This window comes from Aquarana catesbeiana, linkage group LG12 (genome assembly GCF_042186555.1).
Source record: "Aquarana catesbeiana isolate 2022-GZ linkage group LG12, ASM4218655v1, whole genome shotgun sequence".
Lineage (NCBI taxonomy): Eukaryota > Metazoa > Chordata > Amphibia > Anura > Ranidae > Aquarana > Aquarana catesbeiana.
The window spans coordinates 195849904-195868579 of NC_133335.1; the positions used below are offsets into that span (position 1 = coordinate 195849904).

General features: G+C 44.2%; 1 protein-coding gene across 2 annotated transcripts in view; it reads right to left on the reverse strand.

Annotated features, from left to right (window-relative positions):
* The window catches only part of GGT7 (gamma-glutamyltransferase 7), an 88373-nt gene that overhangs the window by 12407 nt on the left and 57290 nt on the right, over positions 1-18676 (reverse strand). For both annotated transcript variants that reach the window (XM_073606379.1, XM_073606381.1), the window contains exons 9-12: positions 8935-9062; positions 7455-7543; positions 5295-5447; positions 5100-5217 (exon numbers count right to left, since the gene is read on the reverse strand). In XM_073606379.1, the coding sequence (XP_073462480.1) occupies positions 5100-5217; positions 5295-5447; positions 7455-7543; positions 8935-9062 (488 nt within the window). The remainder of the gene's footprint in view (positions 1-5099; positions 5218-5294; positions 5448-7454; positions 7544-8934; positions 9063-18676) is intronic.

Sequence of the window (18676 nt, forward strand, 5' to 3'; positions counted from 1 at the left end):
CTTTTTTTTTGTTTTTGAACCACAAAAATATGAAACAAAGTACAGTACAGAATGAAGAGAGAGAGAAGACTAACCTTGCTTGAGACGAATTCTGGCATTGAGAAAGGCGGGTGGGAGGCGGTTATTGTTCGGAGGGAGAGTCCCCCTCCATAAGGACATTGGGGAGATCTCCTTCAGGGGTTTCCTCTCTTCTTTGTTTCTTAGCCGCTGGCTCGGTTTTTGTGAAAAATCTGTCCAATGTCGCTTGTCTTTTCCTGCGCTGCATAACCCTCCGGAAATGAGAGACCACGTTATTGTTCATCAGATTTAACACTCTGTTCATTACAGCTATGTTGGGGTGGTGCTTCTCAAAAAAATCATGGCACTCATTCCATTTTTCAATAATGGGTTTTATGGCATCACTGCTAACCTCCTCCCTGTCTTTTTCTTCCTCATTGGAATGCTCTTCAATAAGCGCCTTCTGTTGCTCACTGTGGAGTTCATAATGTTCTTCCGTGGTCAGCTCCTACTTATGTTCCTCAACAAGTGCCTCTGTCTGCACTATCGATATCCAGACCCATACTGTTGCCCATGGACACAATCTCCTCCACTACCTCTGCATCAGACCCTTCAAAGTCACGTTCAGTGACACATTCTGGCCACAGTTTTCTCCAGGCTGAGTTTAAGGTTCAGTGAGTGACATCTTCCCAGGCTTTGTCAATGAAGTTAATACAGTGGAGAACATTGAAATGTTTCCTCCAGAATTCTTTCTGACTCAAGGATGTCTCTTCAGTGACATTAAAACACCTAGTGAAGAGCGCCTTTGTGTACAGCTTCTTGAAGTTGCAGATCACTTGCTTGTCCATGGGCTGCAGAAGAGGTGTCGTGTTGGGGGGGGGGGGGGGGGGGACTTGACCTCTATGAAGTCATACTCATCGTCCATATGATCCACCAAGGCTGGAGGGTGTGCCACGGCATTGTCCATCAGAAGAAGGCACCTTTCAGGCAGTTGGTTGTCAGAAAGATATTTTCTTACAGTGGGTGCAAACACCTCGTGCAGCCATTCCATGAACAATTGCCATGTGACCCAAGCTTTCGCATTGGCCCTCCACATAACAGGCAGTCTGGCCTTGTTCACATTCTGTTGCCTGAATGCACAAGGGGTCTGGGAATGGTACACCAGTAGTGGCTTAATCTTCAGATTGGTGCTTGCATTCGCACACAGCAAAAGGGTCAATCGGTCCTTCATGGGCTTGTGCCCTGGCAGTGCGTTTTCCTCCTGTGTGATATAGGTTCTGTTTGGCATCTTTTTTCCAGAAGAGCCCTGTTTCATCACAGTTGAACACTTGTTGAGCGACGTATTCTTCTGTCTTCATGAATTCCGCAAATTCTTTCTTGTAGGCTTCTGCACCGGCCTTGTCAGAACTGGAAGCCTCACCACGTCTTGTCACACTGTGGATGCCACTTTTCTTGGGGAATTTTTCAAACCACCCTCTACTGACTTTAAATTCTTTACTTTCTACACTTGTAGAGGGTTGTTTTTGCAGTAAATCACTGGCTTTTTCACAGATCATTGCTTCACTAATGCTATCATCTGCCAGCTGTTTCTCATTCAACCACACTAACAAAAGTTTTTGCACCTCTTCCAGCACTTGCGTCCTCTGCTAACATTGTTACTCCTTTTGCCACATCAGCTCCTTTGATGGCAGCTTTCTTCTTCAAGATAGTCGAGATTGTCAACTTCGCCTTCTCATACTCCGAGGCCAGATCAATCACGCGAATACCACGATTATGCTTTTCTATAATTTCCTTCTTCAGCTCAATAGTTATTTTCTTCCAACCTTATTCTTACAATTACTTCTCTGAACAGTCTTGTCACGTTCATTACCACTATGTGCTTTCTTTTTACCACCATGCTTGCTCTGCACATTCTTATTAACTGCATTTCCGCTCTGCACATTCTTGTCACCTGCATTTCCGCTCTGCACATTCTTGTCACCTGCATTTCCGCTCTGTACATTCTTGTCACCTGCATTTCCGCTCTGAACATTCTTGTCACCTGCATTTCCGCTCTGCACATTCTTGTCACCTGCATTTCCGCTCTGCACATTCTTGTCACCTGCATTTCCGCTCTGCACATTCTTGTCATCTGCATTTCCGCTCTACACATTCTTGTCACCTGCATTACCGCTCTGCACTTTGTCACCTGCATTACCGCTCTGCACTTTGTCACCTGCATTACCGCTCTGCACTTTCTTGTCACCTTCATTACCGCTCTGCACTTTCTTGTCACCTGCATTACCGCTCTGCATTTATTTGTCACCTGCATTACCGCTCTGCACATTCTTATCACCTTCATTACAGCTCTGCAATTTCTACTTAGCACCATGCTTGCTCTGAATTTTCTTTGGAGCCATACTGGATGTCCAGTACAGTACAATATGTGATAAAATGCACACAAAAAAGCTTTACAGCAAGTGTGCACATGGATGTACAATACAGTACTGTACAGTATGTGCTAAAAAACACACCAAAATGCTTCTCAACACTTCAGTGTCTCTCTGTGACTGCAATCTCACCAACAGGAAGTCGCAACCACGTGTCAGAGCAGGCAAATGATGGCTTGTGTTCGTGAACCGAAGCAGAGTTTAGGTACCGAAGCAAATTTTTGTGAACTCTTCTGTTCACGAACCGAGTTGTTCGTGAACAGAAGTGTTCTTGAACCGAACTATCACTGCATAGAGGGTGAACCTCCTTAATGGGGGCACAGACAGCAAAAAAAACTGACAGATTTCGTCTGCACTATATCCAAAACTAAAAAAAAAAAGTTTTGCCTTTAGTTATACCTTCAGTTACATTTTTTTTTTGCTGTCTGTGTCCGATCGTGGAGTATTGCCCTTTTACTTCCTGCCCAAAAGACACAGCAAAAAGTGAGAGGAAATCCCTCCTAAACCAGCCATACATGGGTCAAATTCCGAACTAATTTTCTTTTGAAAATCTGAAATTTCATGTGTTTTGCGATCCGATGGTGCCACCATTGATTTCAAATTTCGACCAACCAAGCCTTCAATTTCACCTCATGTTGCTACAAAAAATAATTTCTGTGGCCAGGAATATTCTTTTCTTTCCAGGTCACAGCTCATGCACATTTCTTTTTCAATTATATTTTTTGCACGATTCTCCCATCATTGATTAGAATTTAGTTTGTTTTTCCAAAAATTTCCAACATGCTTGATTACTCAAATTCGATGGCCGTACGTAAATCGGCCTTTGCTGCGGCCCACTAATGGTGCGAAATTCGAAAGAAAATTCTTAGTTACGATTTTCATAAGGAAATTATTTCGGAATTTGACCCAAGTATGGCTGGCTTAAGATACAATAGCTGTCATTGATACAGGTTTCCCCACTGGACGATATCCCGTCTATACCTGTTCTGGTGACAACTGTAAAATTTTGGATTTCACATCACATTCAGCTCAATGACAATGGTCACCAGGACAAAGAGAGAAGATGAATCTCCCCAGCTAGGACACAGACACAGCAATAATAAGTAAAGGAGTTTCTAAACTTTCCTTAGGCTGCTTTCACATTAGCGTGTCTCCAAAGTTGCACGATTTTCAGTGCGACTTTGGAGCGTGGCTTTAATGCGACTTTTGGTGCAATTTTGATTCGACTTTACATTCTATGAATCAAAGTCACATCAAAAGTCACAGTGCAGGTACCTTTTCAAAGTCGCTGGGACTTTGAATTACACTGATTTGAACAGGTGCCATCGAAAAGAATGGTGTGCGATTTGTCATGCGCCTTTGATGTCCAAAGTCCCATGACAAATCCCTCATTTGTGAATGGACTCTTTTGCCTCGTACACACGATCGGACTTTCTGCCAACAAAACCGTGGAATTTTGTCTGAAGGGCATTGACTCAAACGTGTCTTGCATACACACGGTCACACAAATGTTAGCCCACAGTTACGAGCGTAGTGACGCACTAGACGTACTACGTGGTTTTTCAGCTCTTTAGCGCCACTCTTTGGGCTCCTGCTAATTTCGTGTTGGTAGAGGTTTGATGAGTGTTGATTGACGCTTTTCTTTACGTGTTTTTCATTTAGCGCTTTTCAGTTTGCGCTTTTCATTTCGTGTTTTTCAGTTCGTTTCTAAGCGGCCGTTCGTCAACCAGACATGTTGCGGAATCGGAGGAGATAACGTGTAATTTATTATTGGCCTTGGAGTTATTGCTTTGACATTATTTTTTAGTTGAATAATGATTTGATTTGGTATATTTTCTATATTTTTGGATGCATAGAATGCACTTTTTGGTTAAGTTCTATGGACAGATAGCATGTCTAATTGTATTTGTTTTATTTTTTTAATGCACAATAAAAAAAATTGTGTAGAATAATACTTGGCTATGTGTTTTACTTCAAATGACATTTTGGGAGTAGGCAGTTACATTTAAAAAAATGCAATGTAAAAATCACAAGGGACACCAACACAGTTGTATCCTTGATCTTAAAAACTACGGGATAATGGTGTTTTGGTAACTTGCCCAAATAAAAAAAAGCATAATAATATTATTCTTGATATAACTAAAAAAAAAAAGCCTTTGGAAATTAGTTTGCAATAACTCCATCAGTATCACCAGCAAAGCAGCTTCATTATTATGCCATTAAAGAAGAGAATTGTGCGCTGCATTTCGAGATTTCATAATTTGCCACGTCACGAATGTTAATTCTCCATTACGAACACTAGTTTACAAGACCGACCGCTTCTGGCTCGTCCTTGCTTCTGAGCATGCGTGTTTGTACTTTGGACTTTTGTCAGACGGACTTGTGTACACATGCACGGAAGATTCGACTACACATATCTGTTGGCGGAAAATTTGAAGACATGCTAGCCAACATTTGTTGGTGGAAAGTCCGACAACAATAGTTCAATGGAGCATACACATTTTCCGCCAACAGCCTGACAACGAACATTTCCCGTCGGAAAATCCGATCGTGTGTACGGGGCTTTACTCTGTCTAAAGGTAGAAAATGTTTTGGCTTTAGTTACACTTTTAAAGTAACTGCATTATCAAATATACCCAATGTCTTAGTTGTGTTGCATAAAATATCACTTACAGGATTTGGGGAAGAGCTGTTGTTGCTCTTATTGCTCCAAGAAAAGTCCAGGATCTGGCTGTTGAGAAGGATCCCCGATTCAGTCATGATCATACTGCCAAATGGACGGTTTAATGAGCTACAGGAAGAAAAGACATGAGAGGAAATAAGAAAAGAGTAGAGTTCTCTCTGGCAGCCTGTGCCACGATTACTCACCTGACCACAGCCACAATAAAGTCATCAGGACCGATCACTAAAGCCTGGCTAGCAGAAGGACCGACGTGCAGGGTGTGGAAGGGCACATAATCCTTAGGGTTGGCAGCATGAGATTCATTGATCTTTTTCCGGAAGAAGCTGGATTCCGCCTTACTGACAGAAGAGAATTTGTGTTAGATCAAAAAAAAAAAGTCTATACAAGTCTGCCAAAACTTATGTTTAAGCCCTCATTCACACCAGTGTGATTTGTCATGCGATTTGACAGTTCCAAATCCCATGACAAGTTGCACTTCATTGTTGGCAACGGAACCGTTCAAATTGCTGCGACTCACATCGCAGTGACTTTAAAAAAGGTTCCTGCACTATTTTTTGCGGATTTAATTGCGACTTGCATAGACTTCTGTTGTATGAAGTTGCAAGCTGCAATGAAATCGTCTCATACATGTAAACTGATATATTCTGCTGGAGAGCTTGAGCTTGTGAAAAACAACAGACTTGCTGCCTGGATCACCAGATGGAAATAGAAGAAAGAAAGCCTAAAAAAGGAAACTAATGCAACCATCACATCTAAGAACTGGTAAGCTGCAATTTAATAAATGTTTGCGTTTATGTTTAATGCCACTTTAATAATTACATACGCTCATGCAGTTATAGAGACTTGTCACTAGAGGTAGCTGTTGCTATGGTATGTATTTTACTACTAGATACTGTATATCGCTAAATTTACTTGATCATTTTTTATTACTATTAAAAGTAAATCTGAAAATAATTTTTCTCCCTAAAACAAACATCAATGGTCAACCCCCTGCAGGGACCAGCAGAAATTACTCACAAATACTGTATGGCAACTGTCTGAAAAGCTGAACTCCATGTAAATAGCTAAACACAAAGCTGAAATACATAGACATGAGCTGCTGTCAAATAGCAGGCTCCAGTGCACAAAAGAAAACATAGCCAGGCAGTTAGGCAGTACAGCTTGGTCCACACCTGATACCAGCATGTGATTGGAAAATGTTGGCGTCTTCAAAGTCTTGATTAGGGATGAGCTTAAAGTGGTTGTTAACCTCAGACATGAAATATGAACAAAACATATCCCTCTATAGTGTGTACTTTGTTCCTCTGCTATCAGCATGAATCACTTCTGACAAGTTTTTCTGACACCATGAGAAAACAGGTGACAGGGGAGGGACCTCCAGCAGATTGACAGCCTCAGCTCTGTTCCTGTGAGCTGTGTGGATTGGGGTGTCTCTTCCCTCCAATCAACTCTTCTCACTGAGCTCTGCAGAGTGTAACTTCAGAGCTCCGCCCCCTTTTTTCCAAACTCTCAGACAAGCTTTATAAATTCCGGATTTTGAACGGTAGTAGAGAGGAGAAGACTGCAGATAGACAGATACAACTTATGTAGGAGTATTTGTTTCATCTCTGTGTATCAACTGAGGATAGTCCCTTCACTGGGTATATGTAAGGGTTTACAACCACTTTAAGGTTCTATTCACCAGCCCAATTCTTTTACATGGCCGAGCTAGCCCCATAGTTATTACTGTATATGCAGCCTAGCTGCATTACAGCAGTAGATAATGAGGGCTCAATTGGGTTAAATCAGGTGAATGGAGGAATGTTTCTGGAAGAAACCAATTATATATTTATACATTTTTTATACTTATATATTTATAGGAGAACATAAAAACACTTGGGGTGCAATTATAAAAAAAAAAATTGCAAAGCCATTTGTTCTTTGAATACTGCAAAAATAAATGTTATGCTTATTTATCTCCATGTTGAATGTTATTTATTCAGAAAATACCATATTATGGCCACTAGATGGAGCTGTTGATCATAGGAAATACATAATCATTCAATATGGTTGTCTGCACCAGCCAGTAGTAATAGTAGTGGTAATAGTCGTGTGGTATTTTCTTAAATTACTCTTTTTAATAAATAAAACACATTTGACCTGGGGTCCAAATAGCCTAAAAACATTTGTTTTTGTCCTCATTCGCATAGAACAAATGTACATGCAGTTTAACTGGACAAATACCGTAGCTCTGCAAAGTCACAGACCACAATGAAAACTTGACAGAAAAAAAAAAACGTTTGAGCTGGATTTGGGGTTCAAGTGAAAGGGAATGATGCATGTAACACATAAAAAGTAGTATTCACCTTATTAACTCTGTAACGTAGCCAGTGACAGTAAGATCAAATGAAGGATCGCCCAGCTTGCTGGCACAGCCCAGAGCAATTTTTAATGCCTGTAGTTTAGAAAAAAATACAATCAAATAATTTGTATATATAAACATACTACACACACAGGGCAGCCATCAGAATGCCCCGGGCCTGAGCATTATTATTTCCCAGGGCCTGCCCACCGAATCCACCCACTGGCCATCCCACTGAGTGCTTCAGTGCATACACTTCTATTTTAACTTTCCTACAACTTATTATATGAAAATGAATCAAATCCAGCAAAGAGACAACCCAATCCAGCAAAGAGACAGCCCAATCCAGCAAAGAGACATCCCAATCCAGCAAAGAGACATCCCCATATAGCCAACAAAGAGACAGCCCATATATTCAGCAAAGAGACATCCCCATATATTCAGCAAAGAGACAGCCCAATCCAAAGAGACATCCCAATCCAGCAAACAGACATCCCCATATATTCACATAGCACAGGCCCACATCCAGCAACACTGTAAATCAATTTACTATTGTGATGTCTAACAACAACGCAACTCTTCCACATAGTTGGCGCCCCAAACTAGCATCTGGCCTGCAGGGAGAGGCAGAGTGCAGATGATATCACTCCGCCTTCCTAAGTGAGCTGCATCGGGTCACTTAGCGGCTGTCCTGCTTTAGCAATTTCTAGTTACTGCAGCAGCAACAACTTGATCTTGTTGGTTGGGGCTCAGTTGGCCGGGCCCCTCGGAATGCCTAGGGCCCCTACATGTGTATGGGCTGATGGCAGCCCTGCACACACACACACACTGCTTTGTTATAACATGTTAAAGTATTTGAGATTACACAAATAAGAACCCTGTCAAACTGGTCAAACACGTGGAAAGTTTATCAAACTTTAGATTCCTTTTTTTCTTAAATTGTTGTTTTAGAAGGTTTGATTTTTTTTATACATTAGTAGGGTGAAATTGACATTCATTTTCGACCACAGTGACAAGAAAATTCGAAGGAGCAGGATGGAAATTTTTCTTGAACGAACACTAATGCTCTGTACACACGATAGGATTTTCCGACAACAAATGTTCGATGGGAGCTTGTTGTGGGAAATTCCGACCATGTGTAGGCTCCTTTGGACATTTTCTGTCGGAATTTCCGACAAACAAAATTTGAGATCTGGATCTCAAATTTTCCAACAACAAAATCCGTCGGAATCTTTTTTTTTTTTTTTTTTGAAGCATCTGATTAGAGCCACAGGCTCTAATAGTCTTCAAAAAAGGGTGGGCTTGGGGCGCAGAGCACTGCACCATAAGCCCACCCAGTTGTGTGACAATAGTGAATGAATATTCGCTATTGTCACACTGATCCTCCTCCCAGCCAATCAGGAAGCGGGTCCTGAGATCTGTCACCGGATTGGCTGGAAGGACAGGTTTGCAGAAAGTCAGGTACATAGCACTCTGAGTCTTACCTCTGCTATCCAGTGTAAGGCGTTTGACCGAGACGTGTGCTTGGTAAGATTTGCCCCTTCTAGAATGTTGAGGGCACTTATAAGAGCAGGTCCTGCATGAGGAGCTGGAGGAACAAACACCAGATGACCTGCAAACAAGGAAACAGATTGCACATATTAGGAATATATAAATTATATTAGTTTTTTTTTTACTAAAATTTTGATTTACAAAGTTACATAGCTAGTCTGTTTGAAAAAAGATCCATCCAGTTTAACCAATAAAAGGGGGGGGGAAATCATATAATCCCATATACACAATCTTATACCCACAGTTGATCCAGAGAAAGGCAAAAACCCCAGCAAAGAATGATCCAATTTGCTCCAGCGGGGGGAAAAAATTCCTTCCTGATGCCCCCCTGAGAGGCAATCGGATATTCCCTGGATCAACTTTAATTATAAATATTGGTATCATTTGGCACAGTAAGAAATGAGCACTTCCTCCAGAAAAGCATGAACAGACTTGTGTATATTATTTTGTTTAAAGCCCAATTCCGGGAAACTTAAAAATGATCCCTTGCACTGGGGCTGCATTCGCACTGCAAGGTTGGGCGGCTGGTGCTAAACATTTTTGGGGGGCGGCAAACAAACCCCCCCCCCCCCAGGTCTGCACTTCCCCCTCCAGCGGTCACGGCGCCGCGGCTTTCCCAGCTTCTTCTCCCAGCTAACCCAGGCTTCTTTAGATCCACCTCCTGTCCTCATTGGCCGGGAGGAGAAGCCAGAAACCGATAGCGAATACTGATTTGCTAGTATCACAAATAGGAGGGTTCTGCGTCCCGAGCACAACCTTTTACAAGCCAATTAGAGCCTCATTCTCTAATCATGTGCTTGAAAAAAAAGACAGACCTCATAGAAAGGCTGCAGGCATTAGTCTAGCTCCCCGCATGCAAACTAGGGGGACGCCTCTTATGGATGGGCTGCACTGCTGAAAGGGTTATCTGCTTGTTTTGTCTAAGGGAGGGAAAAACAACTTAACTTACCTAATCCTCCTCTTCCCCAGCAGATGGCACACTCCGGTGGTGGACTGTCTCTCAGTGTCATCATGTCCAATGCTGGGCTCCAAATTCCACCCCCTAAAGCAAATGGGGCCATTCCATAACTGTCCTGCAACTACATGCATCTCTTAACCCCTTCCCGCCGACCGTACACAGATGTGCGTACTCGGCTTTCGGGGTTTATACCGAGATGATGCCCGCAGCTGCAGGCATCATCCCAGTACCGTTGTTTCGAGCCGGCGATCGACTATCCGTATATAACAACCGATGCGGCTAAAAGCCGCTCGGCTGTTATACCGGAGGAGTGGGAGGGGACGGACCCCCCTCCCGCCACCGCCCGCCGCTCTTACCGGGCCTCCCGTGCGATTGGGAGGCCCGGTGTCCAATCGGCTGCCTCCGACGGCTGGGGGCGGGCTGGAACGAAGCTGTGGGTGGCTTCATTCCAGGCTTCTCATTGTAAACGCAGAAGCGACGTCATGACGTCACTTCCCGTTTACTCGGCTGCCAATGGCGCCGAATTTAAAAAAAATATACAGTATTCAGAATCGCCGTTTTCGGCGATCTGAATACTTTGAAGTGCAGAGGAGGGATCCCTCCATAAAGAGTACCTGTCACCACCTATTACTGTGACAGCAATAAAAGTAAAAAAAAACATTTTTTTTTAAACACAATTTATAAGTATAAAAATAAATAAAATAAATTTAAAAAAAAACGCAAAGAAAACGCATACGGAAGTCGCGCCCGCATATGTAAACGGTGTTCAAATCACACATGTGAGGTATCTGCACGATCGTCAGAGCGACAGCAATAATTCTAGCCCTAGACCTCCACTGTAACTCTAACCTGGTAACCGTAAAAAAAATTTAAAGCGTCGCCTATGGAAATTCATAGGTACCGTAGTTTGTCGCCATTCCACGAGTGCGTGCAATTATAAAGTGTGACATGTTTGGTATCTATTTACTCGGCGTAACATCATCTTTCACATTATACAAAAAAATTGGGGTAACTTTACTGTTTGGATTTTTTAAAATTCATGAAAGTATCCCTTTTCCAAAAATTTGCGTTTAAAACACCGCTGCACAAATATCGTGTGATATAAAATATTGCAACAATCTCCATTTTATTCTCTAGATTCTCTGCTTAAAAAATATATATAATGTTTGGGGGTTCTAATTTTCTAGCAAAAAATATGGATTTTAACTTGTAAACACCAAATTTCAAAAATAGGCTTAGTCATGAAAGGGTTAAAGTGGATGTAAACCCAATGTCATCCTTTCTAAACTACTGCCATAGGGGTTATCTATAAGGATATACATGCCTCCTGCATGTATCTTTACTTGTCAAATGTCTCCCCTCTGTCTGTTATGAGACCCAAAAAACTGCAGATTCTGTGGGTGGGTCTGTTGTCTGGAGCTCGGTGGGTGGAGTCGTGATGTCAGTAGACTCCCCGCCCACCTCTACACTCCCCTTGTCAATATGCATTTTCTCCTGTGTATTTCTTACACTGAACTTCTGCTATGATCTCTAACATCCAATGAAAAGACAGGAAAGTAACCACATGACTTCAACATGCCAAATCATGCTGAGGTGTGGAACAGCCAATCCTTGCAGAGCTGCTGAAGAAAGGAGTGGGGGAGGGAATTAAAAAATACTGCATGTGTTTTAGGCTAGTGCACCAGATGTAAATCACCTGTCACTCACAGCAAGGGGGAGGATTTAACAAAGTTTTTCTCTGTTTGTCAAGATTTTTCTCACTGAACAATAAAAGAGGATTGCTCAGAGATGGATTAACTCTGTGTGGCAAGACTGGGCTCAAATGATAGGAAATCTTATACTCTACAGTATGAAATAAAAATATAAATAAATTCGGGTTTACATCCACTTTAAGGGTCAGTGCAACAAGCTCCTAACCTCTTATCTACCCAGGCAATGTCTTTGATTTTTCGTACATATGAAACAAAATCTGCATTTTTTTGCTAGAAATTACTTTATTTTCTGAAAGCAGAGACCCTAGGGAATGAAATGGGGGTAGTTTGATATGGAAAAATGAATTTGAATGCAAATGAACACTATATATGCCTCCACAGAGACACAGACATCCACACAGACATGAAAACAAATCCCCCTACATAAGTTGTAGCTGTTTATCCTTCTCTTCTCTACATCTGTTCAAAATGCTGAATCTATAAAGTTGAACTTACACTCTGCAGACCTCAGTGAGGAGGGCTCTGAGAGCTGATTGGAGGAAATAGACGCCCCCCCCCCCTTTTCCACGGCTCACAGGAACAGAGCTGAAGCTGTCAATCAGCTTTATCTCCCTCCTTTGTCACCATTTTTCTCTTGGTGTCAGGAATGCTCATGACTCATGCTGATAGCAGAGGAATGAAGACAGAAATTACACTTAGTGCTCTTGAGACAAGTACACACCATAGAGCGGGGATCGACAACCCGTCGATCCCAATCTACCTGTTGACTGCGGGCAGGTGACAGGTAGATGACCATCAGGTTTCTGCCGACCCTCAAGTGCCCCCCCCCTCCTTCCCGATTGGCAGAGCAGTGCTGAGAAAGAAAGAGCTAAGGCGTGTTGCCCCCTGAGCTCTCAAGCCGGTCAGCATAGCCAGTTCTAAGCAGAGGCATTCCCCGCTCAGCAGCACGCCCCTTTCATGTCTGGCTACAGGCCGGGGAATGCCTCTGCCCGTCTGCCGCTTAGGATTCGCTATCGGCTAGTTTGAGCTCTTGTAGCCCTGACTGTAGTGTGCTAAACCCTGCGGCCCTCCTCTCCAGTTTGTTTAAATGAGTGACATCATGTGACCAGAGAGGAGGACCGGCGGCGATCACCAAAACAGGTAGCTGTGCCACAGCAGCCCTTCTAACCCTCCAGTACTGTTCCCTCTAGACCCTCCTGCGCTGTGCCCTCCAGATTCCCCTGCACTGTGCGCCCTTCACACCCCCCTGCGCTGTGCCCTGCAGACCCCCCCCCATGCTGTGCCCTTCAGACCCTCCTGTACCAGGCCCTCCTTACCCCTCTGTACTGTGTACTATGTCTTTCTGACCCCCCTGTACTGTACCCTTTAGACCTCCCTTCGCTGTGCCCTCCAGACCCCCCTGTACCATGTACTCCAGATCCCCCTGTACCAAGCCCTCCTGACCCCTCTGTACCATGCCTTCTTGACCCCCCCCCTTTACAGTGCCTTGCTGACCCCGTCCTTTGCCCTGCCGACCTGGTGACCCCTTGTACTTTGTCCTGTAGACACCCTGTTCTATGCCTTGCTAGTCTCTCTCCTGCTCACCCCTGTCATCTTCCCTACTGAACTCTGTACACTGCCCTACTTCCTACTGTCCTCTGTATACCGCAATAGATCTTACTGACATCTGTGTACTGCCCCATATCTTACTAACCTCTGTACACTGCCTTACATACTACTAAACTCTGTACACTGCCTACACCCTACTGACCTCTGTACACTGCCCTACATACTACTGACCTCTGTACACTGCCCTACATACTACTGACCTCTGTACACTGCCTACACCCTACTGACCTCTGTACACTGCCCTACATACTACTGACCTCTGTACACTGCCCTACATACTACTGACCTCTGTACACTGCCCTACATACTACTGACCTCTGTACACTGCCCTACATACTACTGACCTCTGTACACTGCCCTACATACTACTAAACTCTGTACACCGCCCTACATACTACTGACCTCTGTACACTGCCCTACATACTACTGACCTCTGTACACTGCCCTACATACTACTGACCTCTGTACACTGCCCTACATACTACTAAACTCTGTACACTGCCCTACATACTACTACATACCCCCCTGTACCAAGCCCTCCTGACCCCTCTGTACTGTGCCTTCCTGACCCCATCCCCCTTTACACTGCCTTGATGACCCCCTGTCCTTTGCCCAGCTGACCCCTGGTCCTTTGCCCTGTAGAAGCCCTGTTCTATGCCTTGCTAGTCTCTCTCCTGCTCACCCCTGTCATCTGCCCTATTGATCACTGTACACTACCCGACAAGATTACTGTCCTCTGTACTCTGCAATAGATCATACTGACATCTGTGCACTGCCCTATATCTTACTGACCTCTGTACACTGTCCTGCCTACTACTGATTTCTTTACACTGCCCTACATCCTACTGACCTTTGTACACTGCCCTACATACTACCGACCTCTGTACACTGCCAGGACCGGATTAACATAGGGGCTATTGGAGCTGCAGCTCCAGGCCCCTTACCTTAAGATAGGCCCATTTGCCTAAAAAAAAAAAATCACAAGAAAACCCCCCAAAAAAGATTAACTTTAAGGATCGTAGCTCGGCAACCAGGGGTCCTGGGGGATAGGTAGTTGAAGACCTACCCCACCACTCTTTACAGGGCCAGATTAAGAACATCGTGGGCCTGGTGCTGAGGATTTTGGTGGGGCTTTTTATATAAAATAAATAAAAATGCAAACAATTTTTTGTTATAACAAATTAAATGAAATAGAGAGAGGGAGGATGAGAGAGAGAAAGGGAATGAGAGAGGGGTGAGGGGTAAGGGAGGGAGGATGAGAGAGAGGGTGAATGAGAGAGAAAGAGAGGATGTGCATGAGCATGCGTGGGAGTGACATCAATGCAGCCTGACCAAGGCAAGTGACCGAAGGCACAGAATCCGGAAGGAAGACCGGGTGAAGGTGGAAGCGCCAGGGACCCGCCTGATTGATCACAGCGCAGCGCTGAAGGGATCAGTCTGTGTCAGGCAGTGCCCAAGTGCATAGTTGCCAACATTTCAAAAATATTTTCAGGGACTATTTTTTTTACCAGTGGTATATTTAGAGTAACTGACATCCCCTATGTTCCTCTATACATCACAGTAGTAATTACAAAATTAAATGAGTACTAATAATGGGCAGAACAAATATGAGGACTGAGAAGATTTCCTTTAGTTGAACTAACAAAAGTGTACTCATTCTAGAGCTAAGCTGGTAACATTGAGGATATTCAATATAATTGTAAAGAACTGTTTTTGTGGGTAAGAGGCATAGAGGAGGAGTATGGATGGTATAAAAGTGGAACGTATGTGCAGGTAAGGGAGGAGAATGTGGAGGGTATAACAGTGGGCACTATGTACAGGAGAGGAGTGTGGAGAATATGGCAGCGGGCACTATGTACAGGAGAGGAGTGTGGGGGGTATGACAGTAGGCAGTATGCACAGCAGAGGAATGTGGAGGGTTGACAGTGGGCACTATGTACAGGCGAAGAGTGTGGAGGGTATGATGGGCGTAGTATGTACAGGAGAGGAGTGTGGAGGTATTATGGGGGCAGTATATACAGGAGAGGAGTGTGGAGAGAAAGACAGTTGGCAGCATGTACAGGAGAGGAGTGTGGAGGATATGACAATGGGCAGTATGTACAGGAGATGAGTGTGGAAGACGGTATGGTGGGGGCAGTATGTACAGGAGAGGAGTGTGGAGGGTATGACAGTGGGCAGTATGTACAGGAGATGAGTGTGGAGGGTATGACAGTTGGCAGTATGTACAGGAGAGGAGTGTGGAGGGTATGGTGGGGGGGGAGTATGTACAGGAGAGGAGTGTGGAGGGTATGACAGTGGGCAGTATGTAGAGGAGAGTGGCAGGTATCACAGTGGGCGGTATGTACAAGAGAGGAGTGTGGACGCTATGATAGTGGGCACTATGCACAGGAGAGCAGTGTGAAGGGTATGACAGCCGGCACTATGTACAATAGAGGAGTTTATGAAAGTGGGCAGTATGTAAGGAGAGGAGTATGGAGGGTATGACAGTGGGCAGTATGTACAGGAGAGGAGTGTGGAGGGTATGATAGTGGGCAGTATGTACAGGAGAGGAGTGTGGGCGGTATGATAGTGGGCAGTATGCACAGGAGAGGAGTGTGGAGGGTATGACAGCCAGCACTATGTACAATAGAGGAGTTTATGAAAGTGGGCAGTATGTACAGGAGAGGAGTGTGGAGGGTATGACAGTGGGCAGTATGTACAGGAGAGGAATGTGGAAGGTATGACATTGAGCAGTATGTACAGGAGAGGAGTGTGGAGGGTATAACAGTGAGCAGTATGTATAGGAGAGGAATATGGAGGGTATGACAGTAAGCAGTATGTACAGGAGACAAGTTTGGAGGGTAAGACAGTGAGCAGTATGTACAGGAGAGGAGTGTGGAGGGTATGACAGCCAGCACTATGTACAATAGAGGAGTTTATGAAAGTGGGCAGTATGTACAGGAGAGGAGTGTGGAGGGTATGACAGTGGGCAGTATGTACAGGAGAGGAATGTGGAAGGTATGACATTGAGCAGTATGTACAGGAGAGGAGTGTGGAGGGTATAACAGTGAGCAGTATGTATAGGAGAGGAATATGGAGGGTATGACAGTAAGCAGTATGTACAGGAGACAAGTTTGGAGGGTAAGACAGTGAGCAGTATGTACAAGAGAGGAGTGTGGAGGGTATGACAGCCAGCACTATGTACAATAGAGGAGTTTATGAAAGTGGGCAGTATGTACAGGAGAGGAGTGTGGAGGGTATGACAGTGGGCAGTATGTACAGGAGAGGAATGTGGAAGGTATGACATTGAGCAGTATGTACAGGAGAGGAGTGTGGAGGGTATAACAGTGAGCAGTATGTATAGGAGAGGAATATGGAGGGTATGACAGTAAGCAGTATGTACAGGAGACAAGTTTGGAGGGTAAGACAGTGAGCAGTATGTACAGGAGAGGAGTGTGGAGGGTATGACAGCGGGCACTATGTACAGGATAGGACGACGAAGGAATCTGGGAAGGAGAAATGTAAAGGATTGTGGAAAGATGTTTAGGGACTGCGTAGTGGTTAAGCGGGCCATACATGGATTGAAATTAAAGTGATACTAAAGGACTAAAGGATCGTTTTTTATTTTTTAAAAATAACAAACATGTCATACTTACCTCCACTGTGCAGCTCGTTTTGCACAGAGTGGCCCTGAACATCCATTTCTGGGGTCCCTCGGCGGCTCTTGCTGCTCTTCCGCGCATTAGATAACTCCCTTTAAGAAGCGCTCTCCAGAGGGGGTTACCTTGTGGGCGCGCTCCTGAGTCCAGCATTTGGTGTCCATAGAGGCCGAATGCAGGACTCGGCCCACGCCCCCCGGCGCTCGCGTCATTGGATTTGATTAACAGCAGCGGGAACCAATGGCTGCGCTGCTATCAATCTATCCAATCAAGAGTCGGGAACCCAAGGGACAGCGGTGAGGCGCCGATGGAAATTCGGGGCTCAGGTAAGTAAAATGGGGGGGCTGGGGGGCCGTTGACTGCAAGGTGTTTTTTTACCTTAATGCATAGGATGCATTAAGGTGAAAAAACATGAGGGTTTACAACCCGTTTAAGCCAATTAAGCAGAGACCAGCCATAGTCAATCTATGTATGGGGTAGCTGGTTGTACACAAGTCAATCTATTGATCAACTTGAGTACAACCAGCCAGGTCAGGTTTTTTTCAAAACAGTCAGTGCTGCCAGCTATAGTTAGTAACACTGATCATTGAATTCTGTGGTTTGGGAAGACTTCCCACTGGCAGAACACAATAACACTGTGGGATTCCCCCATTCACAGGTCAGCAGGTGAGAAGGTGTGTGGGGACAGGCTGGGAAGAGAGGTCTGTCAAGCAGGGGGGTGTGAGGTGGTCATGGAGGAATATCAATCAGCGGGTGGGAGGAGTAACTGGGAGTGATTTTTTTTGGAGTAGGGTCTGTCATCTGCAGGTTGGGAAATTGTCACCTGTGATATAAGACCTCCTCTGTACCTCTAAACATGTAACCTGTAAAAATTTCTAAAGTTCGCCTGTGGGGATTTTTAAGTACTAAAGTTTGGCGCCATTCCACAAGTGTGCGCAATTGTAAAGCATGACATGTTAGATATTTACTCAGCGTAACATCATTTTTCATAGTATACAAAAAAATTGGGCTAACTTTAGTGGGTTTTTTTGTTTTTTTATGCATGAAACAGTTTCTTTCCAAAAAAAAACACGTTTGAAAAATTGCTGCATAAATACCGTGTGACATAAAAAGTTGCAATGACCAACATTTTATTCCTTAGGGTGTCTTCTAAAACATATAATGATATATTTAATGTTTGGGGGTTCTGAGTAATTTTCTAGCAAAAAAATGATGATTCTTACATGTAGGAGAGAAGTGTCACAATGGGCCTGGGTGGCAACCAGCTAGCCCATACATAGATCGACTATGGCTGGTCTCTGCCCTAGCCTGCCCCTTTACTGCCCTATATAAAATATATGGATGTGTGGGCCTTTTGGTGGGCATGACTTTTTTTGGGGGGGGGGGGCAGCATTTCATTCTTGGACCCAGGCAGCACAATGTCTTGGGCCAGCCCTGACTGTACATGTGCTCACTCTATGCTGTGTGTTTGAACTGGGGGGGTGTTCTGGGGTAACAAGGGAGCTTTAAAAAATGTAATTGCTTTTATTTTTTATATAATTTATCTTTTTACACTTTTTTTTCTTTGTTTAACTTTGCAGGAGCAGCCATGAGCTTGCTTTAACTCCTTGTATGCTGTGCCGTTTATAAACGTACATTGGTAGATAAGGGTTTGATCTAATTTATCCGCGTGTGAGCCAAGCTAACATTTTCAGAAGAACGAGTTAGTAATGTCATTGCCTCAGTGCAGCTCTTCTTTAAACCGCTTGCCGACCGCCTC